At 53.3% G+C, this 23,142-nt stretch overlaps 1 protein-coding gene across 1 annotated transcript in view; it reads right to left on the bottom strand.

Annotated features, from left to right (window-relative positions):
* Positions 1–23,142, bottom strand: part of LOC144740628 (uncharacterized) — a gene marked incomplete at its 3' end in the record, with an annotated part of 63,581 nt that overhangs the window by 19,843 nt on the left and 20,596 nt on the right. The window contains exons 4-14 of the mRNA XM_078623422.1: positions 22,939–23,137; positions 21,907–22,044; positions 21,128–21,220; positions 20,151–20,255; positions 18,140–18,237; positions 16,930–17,080; positions 13,448–13,615; positions 11,589–11,678; positions 5,466–5,612; positions 4,744–4,842; positions 3,160–3,249 (exon numbers count right to left, since the gene is read on the bottom strand). Coding sequence (XP_078479548.1) covers positions 3,160–3,249; positions 4,744–4,842; positions 5,466–5,612; positions 11,589–11,678; positions 13,448–13,615; positions 16,930–17,080; positions 18,140–18,237; positions 20,151–20,255; positions 21,128–21,220; positions 21,907–22,044; positions 22,939–23,137 — 1,378 coding nt within the window. The remainder of the gene's footprint in view (positions 1–3,159; positions 3,250–4,743; positions 4,843–5,465; positions 5,613–11,588; positions 11,679–13,447; positions 13,616–16,929; positions 17,081–18,139; positions 18,238–20,150; positions 20,256–21,127; positions 21,221–21,906; positions 22,045–22,938; positions 23,138–23,142) is intronic.

The raw sequence follows: 23,142 nt of genomic DNA, 5'->3' as shown, positions 1-23,142 counted from the left end.
AGATGGAGTCTGCCTCAGTGGCCCGCGATCACAAATCACTATTTAACTCCATCAAAAAAGTAACCTGCAGCGCCACACCTATTACCATCATTAGAGGAAAAAACGGTGATCCAATCTCCGACCCCCAGGAAAAGGTTTGCAGATTTGCTGCGCATTTCTGTGAGGTCCTGGGGGAGGGAAAATCTCTCAGCCAGGAAAACATCATGGCACAAAGTGGGGATAACCCTGCTGAGGCTGCGGTGCCTCAAATATTGGAAGAGGTCACCCCCTGTGAGTGGCTGGCTGAGGTACCGGCTGTTGAGGAAGTACTGAGGGCGATCCGGAGTCTGAGACCAGGGAAGGCACCGGGCAGAGATGATCTCCCAGGCGAAATGCTGAGGGAGGGTGGCGTTTGTGCACAGACTGCCCTATATGACATCATAACAACAGTCTGGACCACTGGACGGGTTCCGCAGGACTGGAAGGATGCCCTGGTGGTCCCCCTCTTTAAGAAGGGGGACCGTACCGACTGTAACAACTACAGGGGCATCTCACTCCTCAGTGTGCCGGGTAAGGTCCTGGCAAGGATTATTCAACATCGCCTTGCTAGGCATGCTGAGGAGAGGCTTGCGGAGCCCCAATGTGGTTTCAGGAAAGGGCGGTCCTGCACAGATGCCATATTTTCTGTCCGTCTGCTACAGCAGAGGTGTAGGGAATTCCAAAAAGACCTACATCTCTGCTTTATTGACCTGGTCAAGGCCTATGATACCATCAGTAGGACTGGGCTCTGGGTTGTTCTTCGTGCTTTCGGAGTCCCTGACCCTCTGCTCACGATCATTAAGGACCTTCATGATGGTGAGCGGGCCCGGGTAAAACTACGTGGCCGGGAGTCGGAGCCTTTCCCTGTACACCTTGGGGTGCGACAGGGATGTCCTCTGGCTCCCACATTATTTAACATCTATTTCGACTGCGTAGTTCGTGAAGCCTTCAATAGCTGTACCGGGGGAATTACCATTTGGTACAGATACAATGGGAGGCTGATCGACGCCCGGGTGCGATCAAGGGATGGCTCCCTATTGGTCAACCACGTTATGTATGCCGATGATTTGGTAATAGCTGCTCATTCAGAAGAGGAGTTGGAGACGCTGCTGCTGAGACTGGAGCGTGCCACTAAGAGGTGGGGCCTTACCATCAGCCCCACCAAAACTAAGCACCTGCCTGGGTATTTTGTACCATCGGGCACTCCGCCCCCACAACTCCCAATCGGTGATGGGGCAGTTGTGGAGAGAGTAGAGAGTTTCCCATACCTGGGCAGTGTGCTCATGACCGGCTCCAGTTTATCAGCAGAGGTCTCACTCCGAATCAGTCGAGCGGCAATATCTTTTCATCGGTTGCGTAACGCTGTGTGGAAGCTACCTGGTCTGTCGCTCCGCACGAAGCTTCAGGTCTTCTCGGCCACGGTCATTCCCTCCCTTCTCTATGCTTGCGAAACGTGGACCCCCCTGGTGGAGCATCTTCGCCGGTTGGAAACATTTAGGCTGGCCTGCCTACGATCCATCCTGGGTTTAACCAGGCTGGATTGTGTGAGGAGCTCACAAGTCCTTGAAAGATCTGGGCAAAGTCCCATCAGTGAGCTCCTCCGGCAGGCAAGGCTGCGTTGGCTGGGTCGTGTGGCCCGCATGCCCAGCCACCGCATGCCTGGGCAGCTTTTGTTCGGCCGGATCGAGGGGGCTAAACGGGCGCGGCACGGGCTAGAGAAGAGATGGAGTGATGTGGTACAGGAGGACGTGGAGCTGAGTGGACTTGCCGATGACTGGTACCAGCGGTGTCAAGATCGGCCTCAGTGGAGGAGGCTCGTGAAGGACGCTACTGGGCAGTTGGAGGCAGTCGCCCTCCAACAACAACGGAGGGCGGAGGAGCGACGCTCACAACAACGAGCGGAGCGCCGGGTGGCTAAAGCACAGCAAGTTGGCACAGTAGGGGGCACAGGTGGTGCATCAGCCAGTCATCTCGGTCATCTCGGTCAGTCGACCCGTGGCACCTGGGTCTGCCCCGTGACCTCCTGCCAGCGGGCGTTCGACACTTCACGTGGCCTCAAGGTGCACATGGCCTGGCACAAGCGTCGTGGTGACGTCACCGCCACTTAGTGGCGAATGGCGGTTGTTGTGTGTGTGTAAGTGTGTGTGTGTGTAAGTGTGTGTGTGTGTGTGTAAGTGTGTGTGTAAGTGTGTGTGTGTAAGTGTGTGTGTGTGTGTGTGTAAGTGTGTGTGTGTGTGTGTGTAAGTGTGTGTGTGTGTAAGTGTGTGTGTGTGTAAGTGTGTGTGTGTGTAAGTGTGTGTGTGTGTGTGTGTGTAAGTGTGTGTGTGTGTGTAAGTGTGTGTGTGTGTGTAAGTGTGTGTGTAAGTGTGTGTGTGTGTGTGTGTGTGTGTGAGTGTGTGTGTGTGTGTAAGTGTGTGTGTGTGTAAGTGTGTGTGTGTGTAAGTGTGTGTGTGTGTGTGTGTGTGTGTGTAAGTGTGTGTGTGTGTGTAAGTGTGTGTGTGTGTAAGTGTGTGTGTGTGTAAGTGTGTGTGTGTGTGTGTAAGTGTGTGTGTGTGTGTAAGTGTGTGTGTGTGTGTAAGTGTGTGTGTATGTGTAAGTGTGTGTGTGTGTGTAAGTGTGTGTGTGTGTGTAAGTGTGTGTGTGTGTAAGTGTGTGTAAGTGTGTGTGTGTGTGTGTAAGTGTGTGTGTGTAAGTGTGTGTGTGTAAGTGTGTGTGTGTGTGTAAGTGTGTGTGTGTAAGTGTGTGTGTGTGTGTAAGTGTGTGTGTAAGTGTGTGTGTGTGTGTAAGTGTGTGTGTGTGTGTAAGTGTGTGTGTGTAAGTGTGTGTGTGTGTGTAAGTGTGTGTGTGTGTGTAAGTGTGTGTGTGTGTAAGTGTGTGTGTGTGTGTGTAAGTGTGTGTGTGTGTAAGTGTGTGTGTGTGTGTGTAAGTGTGTGTGTGTGTAAGTGTGTGTGTGTGTAAGTGTGTGTAAGTGTGTGTGTGTGTAAGTGTGTGTGTGTGTAAGTGTGTAAGTGTGTGTGTGTAAGTGTGTGTGTGTAAGTGTGTAAGTGTGTGTAAGTGTGTAAGTGTGTAAGTGTGTGTTAGTGTGTAAGTGTGTAAGTGTGTGTAAGTGTGTGTTAGTGTGTGAGTGTGTAAGTACTCTACCTGGTATTCCCAGCCCTCCCGCATCCCCCTTCTCTCCAGAGTTCCCAGGGCTCCCAGGCTGACCAGGGAACCCCCTCTCACCCTTCCCACCTGCACACACGTACACACACACACACACGTGTACACACACACGTGTACACACACTCATACATGTACACACTAACACAAGTACACACACAGGTACACACACACACACACGTGTACACACACACAGGTACACACACACACACGTGTACACACACACACAGGTACACACACACACACGTGTACACACACACACGTACACACACACACACGTGTACACACACACACAGGTACACACACACACAGATACACACACACACACGTGTACACACACACACAGGTACACACACACACGTGTACACACACACACAGGTACACACACACAGGTACACACACACAGGTACACACACACACGTGTACACACACGTACACACGTACACACACACACGTGTACACACACACACGTGTACACACACACACACACGTGTACACACACACACAGGTACACACACACACACGTGTACACACACACACAGGTACACACACACACACACACGTGTACACACACACACAGGTACACACACACGTGTACACACACACACGTACACACGTACACACACACACGTGTACACACACACAGGTACACACACACAGGTACACACACACACACGTACACATACACAGGTACACACACAGGTACACACACACACAGGTACACACACAGGTACACACACACACAGGTACACACACACAGGTACAGACACACACAAGTACACACACACAAGTACACACACACAGGTACATACACAGGCACACACACAGGTACACACAGGTACACACAGGTACACACGTGTACACACACAGGTACACACACACAGGTACACACAGGTACACACAGGTACACACACACACACACAGGTACACACACACACACACAGGTACACACACAGGTACAGACACACACAGGTACACACACACAGGTACACACACACACAGGTACACACAGGTACACACACACACACAGGTACACACACACACACGTGTACACACACACACAGGTACACACACACACAGGTGTACACACACACAGGTACACACACACACACAGGTACACACAGGTACACACAGGTACACACGTGTACACACACAGGTACACACACACAGGTACACACACACACACGTGTACACACACACACAGGTACACACACACACAGGTACACACAGGTACACACGTGTACACACACACACACACACAGGTACACACACATACACAGGTACACACACACACACAGGTACACACAGGTACACACGTGTACACACACACAGGTACACACACACAGGTACACACACACACACACAGGTACACACACACACAGGTACACACACACACAGGTACACACACAAGTACACACACACAGGTACACACAGGTACACACAGGTACACACACACAGGTACACACACACAGGTACACAGGTACACACAGGTACACACACACAGGTACACACACACAGGTACACACAGGTACACACAGGTACACACAGGTACAAAGGGGACCTTACCTGGGGGTCCTGACGGTCCGGGCAGTCCGTCAGACCCTGGGGGTCCGGGGTTCCCAGGGGACCCCGAAAATCCTGGGGGACCTGGGCCCCCATCCCGTCCTAGAGGGGTACAAAGACAAAGGTCCCCCGTGTAGCGTTGAGCAGACGGCTGGGGAAAGTGCTGTTAGTGAGCAGCTGCACCTATGAAGGCTGCCGGCACTGTGGCACACGAGGGGGGGTGGGGGTGGGTGAGTGTGGGTGTGTGTGTGGGTGTGTGTGTGGGTGTGGGTGTGTGTGTGGGTGTGTGTGTGGGTGTGTGTGTGGGTGTGTGTGTGGGTGGGCGTGGGTGGGTGAGCGTGGGTGGGTGGGTGAGCGTGAGTGTGGGTGGGTGAGCGTGCATGGGTGGGTGAGCGTGAGGAGTGAGCGTGAGGGGTGAGCGAGTGTGGGTGAGCGTGTGTGGGTGAGCGTGAGGGGTGAGCGTGAGGAGTGACCGTGGGTGGGTGAGCGTGAGGGGTGAGCGTGCGTGAGGGGTGAGCGTGAGGGGTGAGCGTGAGGGGTGAGCGTGCGTGAGGGGTGAGCATGAGGGGTGAGCGTGAGGGGTGAGCGTGCGTGTGTGGGTCAGCATGAGGGGTGAGCGTGCGTGAGGGGTGAGCGTGTGTGGGTGAGCGTGAGGGGTGAGCGTGCGTGGGTGGGCGAGCGTGAGGGGTGAGCGTGCGTGAGGGGTGAGCGTGAGGGGTGAGCACCTGGAGACCCTCTGTCGCCCTTGGGTCCCCTGAGGTCAGTGATGTTGGGCCTGACCCCGGGTTGGCCGGGGTACCCACGGTCCCCTTTCTCTCCGGGTCCCCCGTCGTAACCAGGGGTCCCGGGACCCCCTGGGCGCCCGTCAAATCCTGCGCGGAGGAGAGGCAGACGAGTGACTGATTACAATCATTGTTGCCCGGGATCTGGATTCTGCCAGAGTTTGGATTCAGCCAGGATCTGGAATCTGCCAGAGTTTGGATTCAGTCAGGATCTGGATTCAGCCGGAATCTGGATTTTGCCAGAGTTTGGATTCAGCCAGGATCTGGAATCTGCCAGAGTTTGGATTCAGTCAGGATCTGGATTCAGCCGGAATCTGGATTCTGCCAGAGTTTGGATTCAGCCAGGATCTGGAATCTGCCAGAGTTTGGATTCAGTCAGGATCTAGATTTAGTCAGGATCTGGATTCTGCCAGAGTTTGGATTCAGCCAGGATCTGGATTCTGCCAGAGTTTGAATTCAGCCAGGATCTGGAATCTGCCAGAGTTTTGATTCAGTCAGGATCTGGATTTTGCCAGAGTTTGGATTCAGCCAGGATCTGGAATCTGCCAGAGTTTGGATTCAGTCAGGATCTGGATTCAGCCGGAATCTGGATTCTGCCAGAGTTTGGATTCAGCCAGGATCTGGAATCTGCCAGAGTTTGGATTCAGTCAGGATCTAGATTTAGTCAGGATCTGGATTCTGCCAGAGTTTGGATTCAGCCAGGATCTGGATTCTGCCAGAGTTTGAATTCAGCCAGGATCTGGAATCTGCCAGAGTTTTGATTCAGTCAGGATCTGGATTTTGCCAGAGTTTGGATTCAGCCAGGATCTGGAATCTGCCAGAGTTTGGATTCAGTCAGGATCTGGATTCAGCCGGAATCTGGATTCTGCCAGAGTTTGGATTCAGCCAGGATCTAGAATCTGCCAGAGTTTGGATTCAGTCAGGATCTAGATTTAGTCAGGATCTGGATTCTGCCAGAGTTTGGATTCAGCCAGTATCTGGATTCTGCCAGAGTTTGAATTCAGCCAGGATCTGGAATCTGCCAGAGTTTGGATTCAGTCAGGATCTGGATTCAGCCGGAATCTGGATTCTGCCAGAGTTTGGATTTAGCCAGGATCTAGATTCCACCAGAGGTTGGATTCAGCCAGGATCTAGATTTAGCCAGGATCTGGATTCTGCCAGAGTTTGGATTGAACCAGGATCTGGATTCTGCCAGAGTTTGGATTAAGCTAGGATCTAGATTTTTCCAGAGTTTGGATTTAGCGAGAGTTTGGATTTCGCCAGGATCTGGATTCTGCCAGAGTTTGGATTCAGTCAGGATCTAGATTTAGTCAAGATCTGGATTCTGCCAGAGTTTGGATTCAGCCAGGATCTGGATTCTGCCAGAGTTTGAATTCAGCCAGGATCTGGAATCTGCCAGAGTTTGGATTCAGTCAGGATCTGGATTCAGCCGGAATCTGGATTCTGCCAGAGTTTGGATTTAGCCAGGATCTAGATTCCACCAGAGGTTGGATTCAGCCAGGATCTAGATTTAGCCAGGATCTGGATTCTGCCAGAGTTTGGATTGAACCAGGATCTGGATTCTGCCAGAGTTTGGATTAAGCTAGGATCTAGATTTTTCCAGAGTTTGGATTTAGCGAGAGTTTGGATTTCGCCAGGATCTGGATTCTGCCAGAGTTTGGATTCAGTCAGGATCTAGATTTAGTCAAGATCTGGATTCTGCCAGAGTTTGGATTCAGCCAGGATCTGGATTCTGCCAGAGTTTGAATTCAGCCAGGATCTGGAATCTGCCAGAGTTTGGATTCAGTCAGGATCTGGATTCAGCCGGAATCTGGATTCTGCCAGAGTTTGGATTTAGCCAGGATCTAGATTCCACCAGAGGTTGGATTCAGCCAGGATCTAGATTTAGCCAGGATCTGGATTCTGCCAGAGTTTGGATTGAACCAGGATCTGGATTCTGCCAGAGTTTGGATTAAGCTAGGATCTAGTTTTTGCCAGAGTTTGGATTTAGCGAGAGTTTGGATTTCGCCAGGATCTGGAATCTGCCAGAGTTTGGATTCAGTCAGGATCTAGATTTAGTCAGGATCTGGATTTTACCAAAGTTTGGATTCAGCCAGGATCTGGATTCTGCCAGAGTTTGAATTCAGCTAGGATCTGGATTTAGCCAGAATCTCGATTCTACCAGAGTTTGGATTTAGCCAGAGTTTGGATTCAGTCAGGATCTGGATTTAGCCAGGATCTGGATTCTACCAGAGTTTGGATTTAGCCAGAGTTTGGATTCAGTCAGGATCTGGATTTAGCCAGGATCTGGATTCTACCAGAGTTTGAATTCTGCCAGGATCTGGATTCAGCTGGAATCTGGATTCTTCCAGAGCTTGGATTCGTTCAGAGTTTGGATTCAGCCAGGATCTGGATTCTGCCAGAGTTTGGATTTAGCCAGAGTTTGGATTCAGTCGGGATCTGGATTTAGCCAGGATCTGGATTCTGCCAGAGTTTGGATTTAACCAGAGTTTGGATTCAGCCAGGATCTGGATTTATCTAGGATCTGGATTCAGCCAGGATCTGGATTTATCTAGGATCTGGATTCTGCCAGAGTTTGGATTCTGCCAGTATCTGGATTCAGCCAGAGTTGGGATTGAGCCAGGATCTGGATTCTGCCAGAGTTTGGATTCAGTCATGATCTAGATTTAGTCAAGATCTGGATTCTGCCAGAGTTTGGATTCAGCCAGGATCTGGATTCTGCCAGAGTTTGAATTCAGCCAGGATCTGGAATCTGCCAGAGTTTGGATTCAGTCAGGATCTGGATTCAGCCGGAATCTGGATTCTGCCAGAGTTTGGATTTAGCCAGGATCTAGATTCCACCAGAGGTTGGATTCAGCCAGGATCTAGATTTAGCCAGGATCTGGATTCTGCCAGAGTTTGGATTGAACCAGGATCTGGATTCTGCCAGAGTTTGGATTAAGCTAGGATCTAGATTTTTCCAGAGTTTGGATTTAGCGAGAGTTTGGATTTCGCCAGGATCTGGATTCTGCCAGAGTTTGGATTCAGTCAGGATCTAGATTTAGTCAGGATCTGGATTTTACCAAAGTTTGGATTCAGCCAGGATCTGGATTCTGCCAGAGTTTGAATTCAGCTAGGATCTGGATTTAGCCAGAATCTCGATTCTACCAGAGTTTGGATTTAGCCAGAGTTTGGATTCAGTCAGGATCTGGATTTAGCCAGGATCTGGATTCTACCAGAGTTTGGATTTAGCCAGAGTTTGGATTCAGTCAGGATCTGGATTTAGTCAGGATCTGGATTCTACCAGAGTTTGAATTCTGCCAGGATCTGGATTCAGCTGGAATCTGGATTCTTCCAGAGCTTGGATTCGTTCAGAGTTTGGATTCAGCCAGGATCTGGATTCTGCCAGAGTTTGGATTTAGCCAGAGTTTGGATTCAGTCGGGATCTGGATTTAGCCAGGATCTGGATTCTGCCAGAGTTTGGATTTAACCAGAGTTTGGATTCAGCCAGGATCTGGATTTATCTAGGATCTGGATTCAGCCAGAATCTGGATTTATCTAGGATCTGGATTCTGCCAGAGTTTGGATTCTGCCAGTATCTGGATTCAGCCAGAGTTGGGATTGAGCCAGGATCTGGATTCTGCCAGAGTTTGGATTGAGCCACACTCTTGCTGCTGTGTGGTCTAGCGTAGGGCACCCCCAGTGGCAGCTATCAAAATCAATTCGACACTTAACTCACTCACCCACTCACCCTCTCACCCATTTACTAATTCATTCACTCATCCACCCACCCACTCGCCCACCCACCCACTCACTCACCCACTCACCCTCTCACCCATTTACTCATTCATTCACTCATCCACCCACCCACTCGCCCACCCACCCACTCACTCACCCACTCACCCTCTCACCCATTTATTCATTCATTCACTCATCCACCCACCCACCCACTCGCTCACCCACACACTCGCCTACCCATCCACTCACTCCCTTACCCAACCGCTTGCTCACCCACCCAACCGCTCACCCACCCACCCACTCGCTCACCCACTCACTCGCCCACCCACTCGCTCACCCACCCAACCGCTCACCCACCCAACCGCTGACCCACCCACCCACTTGCTCACCCACCCACTCGCTCACCCACCCACCCACTCACTCGCCCACCCACTCGCTCACCCACCCAACCGCTCACCCACCCAATCGCTCACCCACCCAACCGCTCACCCACCCAATCGCTCACCCATCCACCCACTCGCTCACCCACCCAACCGCTCACCCACCCAATCGCTCACCCATCTACCCACTCGCTCACCCACCCAACCGCTCACCCACCCAATCGCTCACCCACCCAACCGCTCACCCACCCAATCGCTCACCCATCCACCCACTCGCTCACCCACCCAACCGCTCACCCACCCAATCGCTCACCCATCTACCCACTCGCTCACCCACCCAACCGCTCACCCACCCAATCGCTCACCCACCCAACCGCTCACCCACCCAATCGCTCACCCATCCACCCACTCGCTCACCCACCCAACCGCTCACCCACCCAATCGCTCACCCACCCAACCGCTCACCCACCCAATCGCTCACCCATCTACCCACTCGCTCACCCACCCAACCGCTCACCCACCCAATCGCTCACCCATCCACCCACTCGCTCACCCACCCAACCGCTCACCCACCCAATCGCTCACCCACCCAACCGCTCACCCACCCAATCGCTCACCCATCTACCCACTCGCTCACCCACCCAACCGCTCACCCACCCAATCGCTCACCCACCCAACCGCTCACCCACCCAATCGCTCACCCATCCACCCACTCGCTCACCCACCCAACCGCTCACCCACCCAATCGCTCACCCACCCAACCGCTCATCCACCCAATCGCTCACCCATCCACCCACTCGCTCACCCACCCAACCGCTCACCCACCCAATCGCTCACCCATCCACCCACTCGCTCACCCACCCAACCGCTCACCCACCCAATCGCTCACCCACCCAACCGCTCATCCACCCAATCGCTCACCCATCCACCCACTCGCTCACCCACCCAACCGCTCACCCCACCCAATCGCTCACCCATCCACCCACTCGCTCACCCACCCAACCGCTCACCCACCCACTCGCTCACCCACCCAACCGCTCATCCACCCACTCGCTCACCCACCCAACCGCTTACCCACTCAATTGTTCACCCACCCACTCGCCCACCCACTCGCCCACCCACTCACCCACCCACCCAATTGCTCACCCACCCACCCACTCACCCACCGAACCGCTCACCCACCCAATCACTCGCCCACCCACCCACTCGCTCACCCACCCACCCACTCACCCACCCACCCACTCACCCACTCACCCAACCTACCCAACCACAGTGGATCCCGGCGACCCTGCACGGCGTCGTGGTGCCAACACCAAATTTGCTGCCCCAATTTATTTTTGTCGATGCCAAATTCCCACGGGGCAAAATCAAAGCTCACAACAACGAGCGGAGCGCCGGGCGGATAAAGCGCAGCAAGTTGGCACAGTAGGGGGCACAGGTGGTGCATCTGTCAGCAGTCATCTAAATCAGTCGACCCGTGGCACCTGCTGGGTCTGTCCCGTGACCTCCTGCCAGCGGGCGTTCGACACTTCACGTGGTAGCCTCAAAGTGCACCCAGCCTGGCACAGACGCTGTGGTGACATCACCGCCACTTAGTGGCGAATGGCGGTTGTTGTTGTGCAGCGGTAGTGCAGGTGGGAGCGGTGGTGCAGCGGTTAGCGCTACGCTGCGCTACGAACCTGACGACCCGGGTTCGATTCCCGCTCACGGCCAACACCGCTGACGATTATCTGAACCCGGTCCTGGGCCTCCCCTAGGTCGACTCGGCCTCAAATGAGTAGCTGGTGTAGCGGTGGTGTAGTAAACATCGCCACTGGGGAGACAAAGGCGGCCGGGCGTGGTGCTGGTAGCCACCCACCCCCTCGTGTGCCACAGTGCCGGCTTTCGTTAGTGCTACTCGCTAACAGCACTTGCCCCAACAGTCTGTTGAGGCTACGCGGGGGACCTTTGTCTTTGCTGTGGGTCTCACCTGGGGGACCGGGTGGCCCTGGGGTCCCCGGGAGGCCGCTGGGACCCGAGGGCCCTGGTAGTCCCATGACCCCCAGGGCACCTTTATCTCCTGCCGGGGCCAGGGGGAGCGGGAGACACAGGGGGGGGGGGGGGGAGGGAGACGCACGGTGAGACACGGAGACACACGGGGAGACGCACGGTGAGACACGGGGGGGGGGGGGGGGGGGGGAGACGCACGGTGAGACACGGGGGGGGGGGGGGGGGAGACGCACGGTGAGACACGGAGACACACGGGGAGACACACAGAGACACACGGGGGGGGGGGGGGGGAGACGCACGGTGAGACACGGGCAGAGACACGGAGACGAACGGTGAGACACATGTGTGTGTGTAGGTACGTGTGTGTGTACATGTGTGTGTGTACATGTGTGTGTGTACATGTGTGTGTGTACGTGTGTGTGTGTGTTCATGTGTGTGTACGTGTGTGTGTGTGTATGTGTGTGTGTACGTGTGTGTGTGTGTTCATGTGTGTGTACGTGTGTGTGTGTATGTGTGTGTGTACATGTGTGTGTGTACGTGTGTGTGTGTACATGTGTGTGTGTACGTGTGTGTGTGTACGTGTGTGTGTACGTGTGTGTACGTGTGTGTACGTGTGTGTGTGTGTACGTGTGTGTGTGTGTACGCATGTGTGTGTACGTGTGTGTGTACATGTGTGTGTGTACGTGTGTGTGTGTGTACGTGTGTGTGTATGTGTGTGTGTGTACGTGTGTGTACACTGTGTGTGTATACGTGTGTGTGTATGCATGTGTGTGTACGTGTGTGTGTGTACGTGTGTGTGCACATGTGTGTCTGTACGTGTGTGTGTGTGTACATGTGTGTGTACGTGTGTGTGTGTACGTGTGTGCGTGTACGTGTGTGTGTGTACGTGTGTGTGTACATGTGTGTGTGTGTGTGTGTATGTGTATGCATGTGTGTGTACGTGTGTGTGTGTACATGTGTGTGTACATGTGTGTGTGCACGTGTGTGTGTACATGTGTGTGTACGTGTGTGTGTGTGCACGTGTGTGTGTGTGTACGTGTGTGTGTATGCATGTGTGTGTACGTGTGTGTGTACGTGTGTGTGTGTGTACGTGTGTGTGTACGTGTGTGTGTGTACGTGCGTGTGTGTACGTGTGTGAGGGTACGTGTGTGTGTATGCATGTGTGTGTACGTGTGTGTGTGTGTGTACGTGCGTGTGTGTGTATGCATGTGTGTGTACGTGTGCGTGTGTGTACACTGTGTGTATACGTGTGTGTGTATGCATGTGTGTGTACGTGTGTGTGTGTACGTGTGTGTGCACGCGTGTGTGTGTACGTGTGTGTGTGTATGCATGTGTGTGTACGTGTGTGTGTGTACGCGTGTGTGTGTACGTGTGTGTGTGTGTACGTGTGTGTATGTGTACATGTGTGTCTGTGTACATGTGTGTGTGTACATGTGTGTGTACGTGTGTGTGTACACGTGTGTGTGTACATGTGTATGTGTGTACGTGTGTGTGTGTACGTGTGTGTGTGCATGTGTGTGTACGTGTGTGCGTGTACGTGTGTGTGTGTGCACCCCGTTGTGTGTGTGTACATGCGTGTGTGTATGCATGTGTGTGTACGTGTGTGTGTATACGTGTGTGTACGTGTGTGTGTGTACGTGTGTGTACGTGTATACATGTGTGTGTGTACATGTGTGTGTACGTGTGTGTGTACGTGTGTGTGTGTACATGTGTGTGTGCACGTGTGTGTGTGTGTACGTGCGTGTCTGTGTGTGTGTACGTGTGTGTGTGTACGTGTGTGTGTGTACGGGTGTGTGTGTACGTGTGTGTGTGTACGTGTGTATGTATGTGTGCACGCACCAGGCCTGCCCGGCTGCCCATCCTGCCCCGACCTCCCTCCACTGCCCGGCTGACCCGGCTGCCCCTGGGATCCGGGGGGTCCTGGCGTCCCCCGGTCCCCCGGGGTGCCCTGGCCCCCCAATCCTGGGGGGCCTCGCTCCCCCTTGGCGCCAGGGCCCCCCGGGAAACCTGTCAAGAAAAGAGACGCGCGAGTTGCTCCAAAGGCCGGGCAAATCAGTCGTGAGCGGCTGCGAGCCATCGTTTGCGAGCCATCGTTTGCGAGCGATCGGTTGCGGGCAATCGGTTGCAGGCAATCGGTTGCGGGCATTCGGTTGCGGGCAATCGGTTGCGGGCAATCGGTTGCGGGCATTCGGTTGCGAGCAATCGGTTGCGGGCAATCGGTTGCGGGCATTCGGTTGCGGGCAATCGGTTGCGGGCAATCGGTTGCGGGCATTCGGTTGCGAGCAATCGGTTGCGGGCAATCGGTTGCGGGCAATCGGTTGCGGGCAATCGGTTGCGGGCATTCGGTTGCGGGCAATCGGTTGCGGGCAATCGGTTGCGGGCAATCGGTTGCGGGCATTCGGTTGCGAGCAATCGGTTGCGGGCAATCGGTTGCGGGCAATCGGTTGCGAGCAATCGGTTGCGAACAATCAATTGCCGGCAATCGGTTGCCGGCAATCGGTTGCCGGCAGTTGCGAGTGATCATCTGCAAGCAATTAGCGTGGGTAGGCGTGCACGAGCATCTGAGCAAGCAATTGGCGAGCAGACCGAGTTGAATCGGGCTCTGACGCGGGCGACCAACGGTGCAGGTTGCTCGCAACCGGTTGCAGAGACATCCGCAACCAAAGTTGCGCGCAACCAAAGCAGAAGCACACTCAAAATTACGCACAGAGAGAGTGGATTGGGGGACACACACGGGGGCTTGAGATATAGCCTCATATTGATCTTCATCCAGAATGTGGATCGAGTCTGTGGGTTTCTGTGCGAGTCTATGGGTCTCTGTGTGAGTAGTGTATGGGTCTCTGTGTGAGTCTACGGGTCTCTGTGTGAGTCTACGGGTCTCTGTGTGAGTCTACGGGTCTCTGTGTGAGTCTACGGGTCTCTGTGCGAGTCTACAGGTCTCTGTGCGAGTCTACGGGTCTCTGTGTGAGTCTACGGGTCTCTGTGCGAGTCTACGGGTCTCTGTGCGAGTCTATGGGTCTCTGTGTGAGTCTATGGGTCTCTGTGTGAGTAGTCTATGGGTCCCTGTGTGAGTCTACGGGTCTCTGTGCGAATCTACGGGTCTCTGTGCGAGTCTATGGGTCTCTGTGTGAGTCTACGGGTCTCTGTGCGAGTCTACGGGTCTCTGTGTGAGTCTACGGGTCTCTGTGCGAGTCTACGGGTCTCTGTGCGAGTCTATGGGTCTCTGTGTGAGTCTATGGGTCTCTGTGTGAGTAGTCTATGGGTCTCTGTGTGAGTCTACGGGTCTCTGTGCGAGTCTACGGGTCTCTGTGTGAGTCTACGGGTCTCTGTGCGAGTCTACGGGTCTCTGTGCGAGTCTATGGGTCTCTGTGCGAGTCTATGGGTCTCTGTGTGAGTCTATGGGTCTCTGTGTGAGTCTGTGGGTCTCTGTGTGAGTCTTCGGGTCTCTGTGTGAGTCTATGGGTCTCTGTGTGAGTCTGTGGGTCTCTGTGTGAGTCTGTGGGTCTCTGTGTGAGTCTTCGGGTCTTTGTGTGAGTCTATGGGTCTCTGTGTGAGTCTGTGGGTCTCTGTGTGAGTCTGTGGGTCTCTGTGTGAATCTACGGGTCTCTGTGTGAGTAGTCTATGGGTCTCTATGTGAGTGAGTCTGTGGGTCTCTGTGTGAGTCTTCGGGTCTCTGTGTGAGTCTATGGGTCTCTGTGTGAGTCTGTGGGTCTCTGTGTGAGTCTGTGGGTCTCTGTGTGAGTCTGTGGGTCTCTGTGTGAGTCTGTGGGTCTCTGTGTGAGTCTGTGGGTCTCTGTGTGAGTCTGTGGGTCTCTGTGTGAGTCTGTGGGTCTCTGTGTGAGTCTGTGGGTCTCTGTGTGAGTAGTCTATGGGTCTCTGTGTGCGTAGTCTACGGGTCTCTCTGTTAGTAGTCTATGGGTCTCTATGTGAGTGAGTCTATGGGTCTCTGTGTGAGTCTACAGGTCTCTGTGTGAGTCTACGGGTCTCTGTGTGAGTGAGTCTATGGGTCTCTATGTGAGTAGTCTATGGGTCTCTGTGTGGTGTGTGCGCTCTCACCTGGGGACCCGGGTGGACCTGAGGGTCCTGGGGTCCCCGTAGCTCCAGGTGAGCCTCTGCCAGGTGTTCCTGGTAACCCGGGTTGGCCTGGGCCCCCCTGGAATCCCATATCACCTGTGGAGCACACACGCACACACACACACACAGGCACACACGCACACACACACACAGGCACACACACACAGGCACACACGCACACAGGAACACACGCACACACACACACAGGCACACACGCACACACACACACACACAGGCACACAGGCACACACAGGCACACACGCGCACACACAGGCACACACGCACACACGCACACAGGCACACACGTACACGCACACACGTACACGCACACACGCACACAGGCACACAGGCACACACGCACACACACGCACAGGCACACACGCACATGTGCACACGCACATATAACAGGCGTTGTGTTAACATATAGGCTCTTTTGGTGAAGTCACGTGGGTATAAAATAAAACAAATCACGACGTTTCGGACGCAACACAAGCGCCCGTCATCAGGTGGGAAAACATGGTCTAGTTTTAAAACAGTTTTAACACAGTGTTAGTTTTGTTAAACTATTTAAACCAGTTTTAGTTTTAAAACAGTTTTAAAACAGTTTTAAATTGTTTTAAACCAGTTTTAATACAGGTTTAAAACAATTTTAAACTGTTTTAAAACTAAAACTGTTTTAAAACTAAAACTGTTTTAAAACTGTTTTAAAACTAAAACTGTTTTGAAATTAAAACTGTTTTAAAACAGTTTTAAAACTAAAACTATTTTAAAACTATTTTAAAACTGTTTTAAAACTAAAACTGTTTTACAACTGTTTTTAAACTAAAACTGTTTTAAAACTGTTTTAAAACTAAAACTGTTTCAAAACTTTTTTAAAACTAAAACTATTTTAAAACTGTTTTAAAACTGTTTAAAAACTAAAACTGTTTTAAAACTGTTTTTAATCTGTTTTAAAACTAAAACTGTTTTAAAACTAAAACTGTTTTAAAACTAAAACTATTTTAAAACTGTTTTAAAACTAAAACTATTTAAAACTGTTTTAAAAAAACTATTTTTAAACTGTTTTAAAGCTAAAACTGTTTTAAAATTGTTTCAAAACTAAAACTGTTTCAAAACTAAAACTGTTTCAAAACTAAAACTGTTTTAAAACTAAAACTGTTTTAAAACTAAAACCCTCCCGGACCATCTGTGAACGCAAAGAGCTTCACATCTCTCCGGATTCCAAGTCGACAGAGCCGTGAACGAACCCTTGGGCCCCGGCGATCCATCCACCCCGGGTCGCCCGGGTTGCGCCCCCTGGCCAGGGAACCCGGGGTCCCCCTTCGAACCCGAGGATCCGGGGACCCCCCGAGGCCCTGGGGTTCCGGCTGGTCCCGGGGTCCCGAAACCGGGGTCTCCCTGTTGTCAGACACGCACACAGACACAGACAAAGATCCCCCGTGTAGCCTCAACAGACTGCTGGGGCAAGTGCTGTTAGTAGCGAGTAGCAGCACCTACGAAGGTAGACACAGACAAAGGTCCCCCGTGTAGCCTCTACAGACTGCTGGGGCAAGTGCTGTTAGTAGCAGCGCCTATGAAGGTAGACACAGACAAAGGTCCCCCGTGTAGCCTCAACAGAATGTTGGGCAAGTGCTGTTAGTAGCGAGTCACCGCGCCTATGAAGGTAGACACAGACAAAGGTCCCCCGTGTAGCCTCTACAGACTGTAGGGGCAAGTGCTGATTGGTCACGGTCGGCTACATACGGTGCGAAAGAAGTTCAACATACACACATGTACATAGTCTCACACAGAGACCCACAGACTCACACAGAGACCCACAGACTCACACAGAGACCCACAGACTCACACAGACACCCACAGACTCACACAGAGACCCACAGACTCACACAGAGACCCACAGACTCACACAGAGACCCACAGACTCACACAGAGACCCACAGACTCACACAGAGACCCATAGACTCACACAGAGACCCATAGACTCACACAGAGACCCACAGACTCACACAGAGACCCACAGACTCACACAGAGACCCACAGACTCACACAGAGACACCCACAGACTCACACAGAGACCCACAGACTCACACAAAGACACCCACAGACTCACACAGACACCCACAGACTCACACAGAGACCCACAGACTCACACAGAGACCCACAGACTCACACAGAGACCCATAGACTCACACAGAGACCCACAGACTCACACAGAGACCCACAGACTCATCACACAGAGACCCACAGACTCATCACACAGAGACCCACAGACTCACACAGAGACCCACAGACTCACACAGAGACCCACAGACTCACACAGAGACCCACAGACTCATCACACAGAGACCCATAGACTCACACAGAGACCCATAGACTCACACAGAGACCCACAGACTCACACAGAGACCCACAGACTCACACAGAGACCCACAGACTCACACAGAGACCCACCCTCACCTTGATGCCGGGAAATCCTGGGCTGCCTGGACGGCCATCCTGTCCCGGGGGGCCCGGCCCCCCGGGATTTCCTGGAGTTCCAGGGGTCCCGGAGAAGCCTGGAGACGTCAAGGACGCACGCACGACAGACAACAAGACAAAGGTCCCCCGTGTAGCCTCTAACGGGCTGTTGGGGCAAGTGCTGTTCGTGGTCGCGAGTGGCAGCAGCAGCAGCAAGCGCCTGTGAAGGCTACCGGCACGGTGGCACACGAGGGTGTGGGTGGCCACCAGCACCACCCAGACAGACAGACAGACGGATACACAGACAGACACACAGACAGACACACAGACAGACACACAGGCAGACACACAGACAGACAGACAGATACACAGACAGACAGACAGACAGACACACAGACAGACACACAGACAGACAGACAGATACACAGACACACAGACAGACACACAGACAGACACACAGACAGACACACAGACAGAGAGACACACAGACACACAGACAGATACACAGACAGACACACAGACAGACAGACAGATACACAGACAGACACACAGACAGACAGACAGACACACAGGCAGACACACAGACAGACAGACAGACAGATACACAGACAGACAGACAGACACACAGACAGACACACAGACAGACACACAGACAGACAGACAGATACACAGACAGACACACAGACAGACAGACAGACAGATACACAGACAGACAGACAGACACACAGACAGACACACAGACAGACACACAGACAGACACACAGACAGACAGACACACAGACACACAGACAGATACACAGACAGACACACAGACAGACAGACAGATACACAGACAGACACACAGACAGACAGACAGACAGACACACAGACACACATACAGACAGACAGATGGAAAGATTGACGCAGATATGGAGAGATGGACAGACAGTTGGACACACAGACAGACAAACAGACAGACAGACAGACGGATACACAGACAGACACACAGACAGACAGACAGACAGATACACAGACAGACACACAGACAGACACACAGACAGACAGACAGATACACAGACAGACACACAGACAGACAGACAGACACACAGACAGATACACAGACAGACACACAGACAGACAGACACACAGACAGACAGACACACAGACAGACACACAGACAGACAGACAGACAGACAGATACACAGACAGACAGACAGACAGACACACAGACAGACACACAGACAAACACACAGACAGACAGACACACAGACACACAGACAGATACACAGACAGACACACAGACAGACAGACAGATACACAGACAGACACACAGACAGACAGACAGACACACAGACACACATACAGACAGACAGATGGAAAGATTGACGCAGATATGGAGAGATGGACAGACAGACAGACACACAGACAGACAGACACACAGATACACAGACAGACACACAGACAGACAGACAGACACACAAACAGACACAGACAGGCACACAGATAGACACACAGACAGACACACAAACAGACAGTTCGACACACAGACAGCCAGGACAGACAGACACGCAGACACACAGACAGACACACAGATAGACACACAGACACACAGACAGACAGACACACAGACAGACACACACACAGACAGATAGACAGACAGACAGATGGACAGAGAGAGAGACACACACAGATGGAGGGAGGAACACACAGACAGACAGATTGACACACAGAGAGAGAGAGAGACACACAGACAGACAGACACACAGACAGACACACAGACATACAGATAGACACACAGACACACACACAGACACACACACAGACACACAGACAGACAGATTGACACACAGAGAGAGAGAGAGACACACAGACAGACAGACACACAGACAGACACACAGACATACAGATAGACACACAGACACACACACAGACACACAGACAGACACACAGACAGACAGATTGACACACACACAGAGAGAGAGAGAGACGCACACAAATGTGTGGGTACGTAGCTGGGGACGATGTGCCTCACCTTTGGGGCCTGGTCCCCCAGGGCCCCCTCTGCCAGGAAGCCCCTGATCCCCTTTGGGTCCCGGCTGCCCCGGGGATCCTGGACCCCCTGCGAATCCAGGGGTCCCTGAGTGGGGAGAGGGGCAGAGGACGTGTCAACAACAACGACAACAACAACGACAACAACAACAACGACAACAACAACGACAACAACAATGTCAGGTGACAGGGATGAGAGGGGGGGTAGGGTCCCCTTGGACACTTGAGATGAGGGGGGGGTGAGAAGGGTCCCCTTGGAGAGGGAGGGGGGTGAGGGGGGGTGGGGGGGTGAGGGGGGTCCCCTTGGAGAGGGAGGGGGGTGGGGGGGGGGGTGGGGGGGTGAGGGGGGTCCCCTTGGAGAGGGAGGGGGGTGAGGGGGGGTGGGGGGGGGTCCCCTTGGAGAGGGAGGGGGTGGGGGGGGGGTGGGGGGGTGAGGGGGGTCCCCTTGGAGAGGGAGGGGGTTGGGGGGGGGTGAGGGGGGGTGGGGTGGGGTCCCCTTGGAGAGGGAGGGGGTGGGGGGGGTGGGGGGTTGAGGGGGGTCCCCTTGGAGAGGGAGGGGGTGGGGGTGGGGGGGGTGAAGAGGGGTCCCCTTGGAGAGGGAGGGGGGTGGGGGGGTGGGGGGGTGGGGGGGTCCCCTTGGAGAGGGAGGGGGTGGGTCCCCTTGGAGAGGGAGGGTGTGGGGGGGTGGGGGGTCCCCTTGGACTGAGACAGGGGGTGGGGTCCCCTTTGACTCTGAGAGAGGGGGTGGGGGGGGTGGGGGGGGGGGGGGTGGGGGGGTGGGGGCGGTCCCCTTAGACACTGAGATGGGGGGGGGGGTAGTGAGGAGGGTCCCCTTGGAGAGGGAGGGGGAGGGAGTGGGGGTCTGCGGGGGTCTGTGGGGGGGTCTGTGGGGGGGTCTGTGGGGGGGGGTCTGTGGGGGGGGTCTGTGGGGGTCTGTGGGGGGGTCTCTGGGGTTCTTACCTGGGAACCCCGGGGGTCCCTGTCCTCCAGGGGGTCCTGGAGACCCCGAGGGACCAGGCTCAGTCTTGGTCAGGCCGGGGTCTCCCTTCTCACCTAGAGTCACGTGGGGAGGGGGGCAGAGGTCAAGTCACAGAGGCAAAGGTCACCCGGGTAGCCTCTGCCGGGCTGTTGGGGCAAGTGCTGCAAAGGTCACCCCTGTAGAACCTCTGGCAGGCTGTTGGGGCAAGTGCTGCAAAGGCAAAGGTCACCCGGGTAGCCTCTGATGGGCTGTTGGGGCAAGTGCTCCATAGACAAAGGTCCCCCGTGTAGCCTCTGACAAGAGGCTGTGTGTATGGGGCAAGTGCTGCACAGACAAAGGTCACCCGTGTAGCCTCTGACAGGCTGTTGGGGCAAGTACTGTTACGAACGAGCAGCAGAATCAGGATCGTGTATTTCTACTGCAGGAGGAATCCGAAAAGCTATAAAGCTCGTTGCTTTCCCCCCCATCACAGATGTATAGGTGAAGGTAAATCAACCACTTCTAGACCAAATTTTTTTTTTACAAAAAGAAAGTTGCTTTATTTATTTAGTTTGCTTTATTAAAACAAAATAATCTTCTTCTCATTTTTTTTTCTCATTTTATTTTTCTACCACATTTTTACCAGAAAAAAATAGTTTTCTTTATTTATTTTGCTTTGTTAAAACCAAAAAATATAATTATCATTTTTTCTTTCATTTTATTTTTCTACCCCACGTGGACTTCACCTAAAGAACCAACGGGCACGGATTCCCTCCGTCGCGAAAGCTTCGAATCGACATTTTAAAAGCGGAACTCTCACCAGGAGTTCCAGGGGGTCCCGGCCGGCCCGGGACCCCCTGCATCCCCTTGATGCCGGGGGGTCCGGGGTAGCCGATCCCTGGGGGTCCCGGGGGTCCCTGTACCCCGGGCGACGCAGAGAATCCCGGAGGACCCGGGGGGCCCTGCTCCCCTTTCAGTCCAAATGGGGCCTTCGGGGGGGGAGGCGGGGGGGGGGGAGTGGGGGGAGGGGTGGGGTACACACAGAGCCCATTACAACTCCTGTGATACTAGTATCAAGGTAATCAGTGGGGTGTAAGATGCACACGTGGTACTAGTATCACAGTAATCACTGTGGTGTGAGACGCACACGTGGTACTAGTATCACAGTAATGACGCCTTTTAGCGTCATCTGGTCCAACACCATGTGAGACTAGGCTCTAAGCAAAGCTGTCTCGGGTGTGGACCAATCAACTTAGAGGACAGTGCAAACATTATCAGAGTTGTGTTTTTTGTTTGCATTATGACCGCAGGTATTGTGGTCTATGCAAACATGACTCTTCGTAAAAAAAGGTGTCATTTTGTTGACAGATAAAAGGGTAAAAAAACAATTATCATATTTTTCTACTGGCAAATGAGGTTCCAATGGTGTAAATGCTTGCCCCGAGCTCTCATACTCTGATGGTACATTGTCTTTGAGTTGTGCGCCTTTTGGCGTCATCTGGTCCAACACCATGTGAGACTAGGCTCTCAGGAAAGCTGTCTCGGGTGTGGACCAATCAACTTCAAGGACAGTGCATACATTATCAGAGTTATGTTTTTTGTTTGCATTACGACCGCAGGTATTGTGGTCTATGCAAACATGACTCCTCGTAAAAACGGTGTCATTTTGTTGCCAGATAAAAGGGTAAAAAAACAATTATCACAACACTACACTTGTATTACCGTATCAACTGGGGTATGAGTCTCACCCATAGTACCAGTATTACCGTATCAACTGAACTGTAGGGGGCTATCCCTCGTGTCTATGTGTCATCACTCACAGGGTCCCCTTTAGACCCCGGAAACCCAGGGGACCCATCCACCCCAGGCCTCCCGGCGTTCCCGGGCCGTCCGTCGATCCCCGGCCTCCCCGGGTCCCCTTGGTCGCCCCGGGTACCAGGCACGGGGAACGCAGATCCCGGGTCCCCTTTGAGCCCCGGGGGACCAAGACGGCCAACGGAGCCAGGGATACCCTGAA

Source organism: Lampetra planeri, unplaced genomic scaffold, assembly GCF_965212315.1.
Source record: "Lampetra planeri unplaced genomic scaffold, kcLamPlan1.2.h2 scaffold_247, whole genome shotgun sequence".
Classification (NCBI taxonomy): domain Eukaryota; kingdom Metazoa; phylum Chordata; class Hyperoartia; order Petromyzontiformes; family Petromyzontidae; genus Lampetra; species Lampetra planeri.
This window is presented reverse-complemented; position numbering and strand designations above follow the sequence as displayed.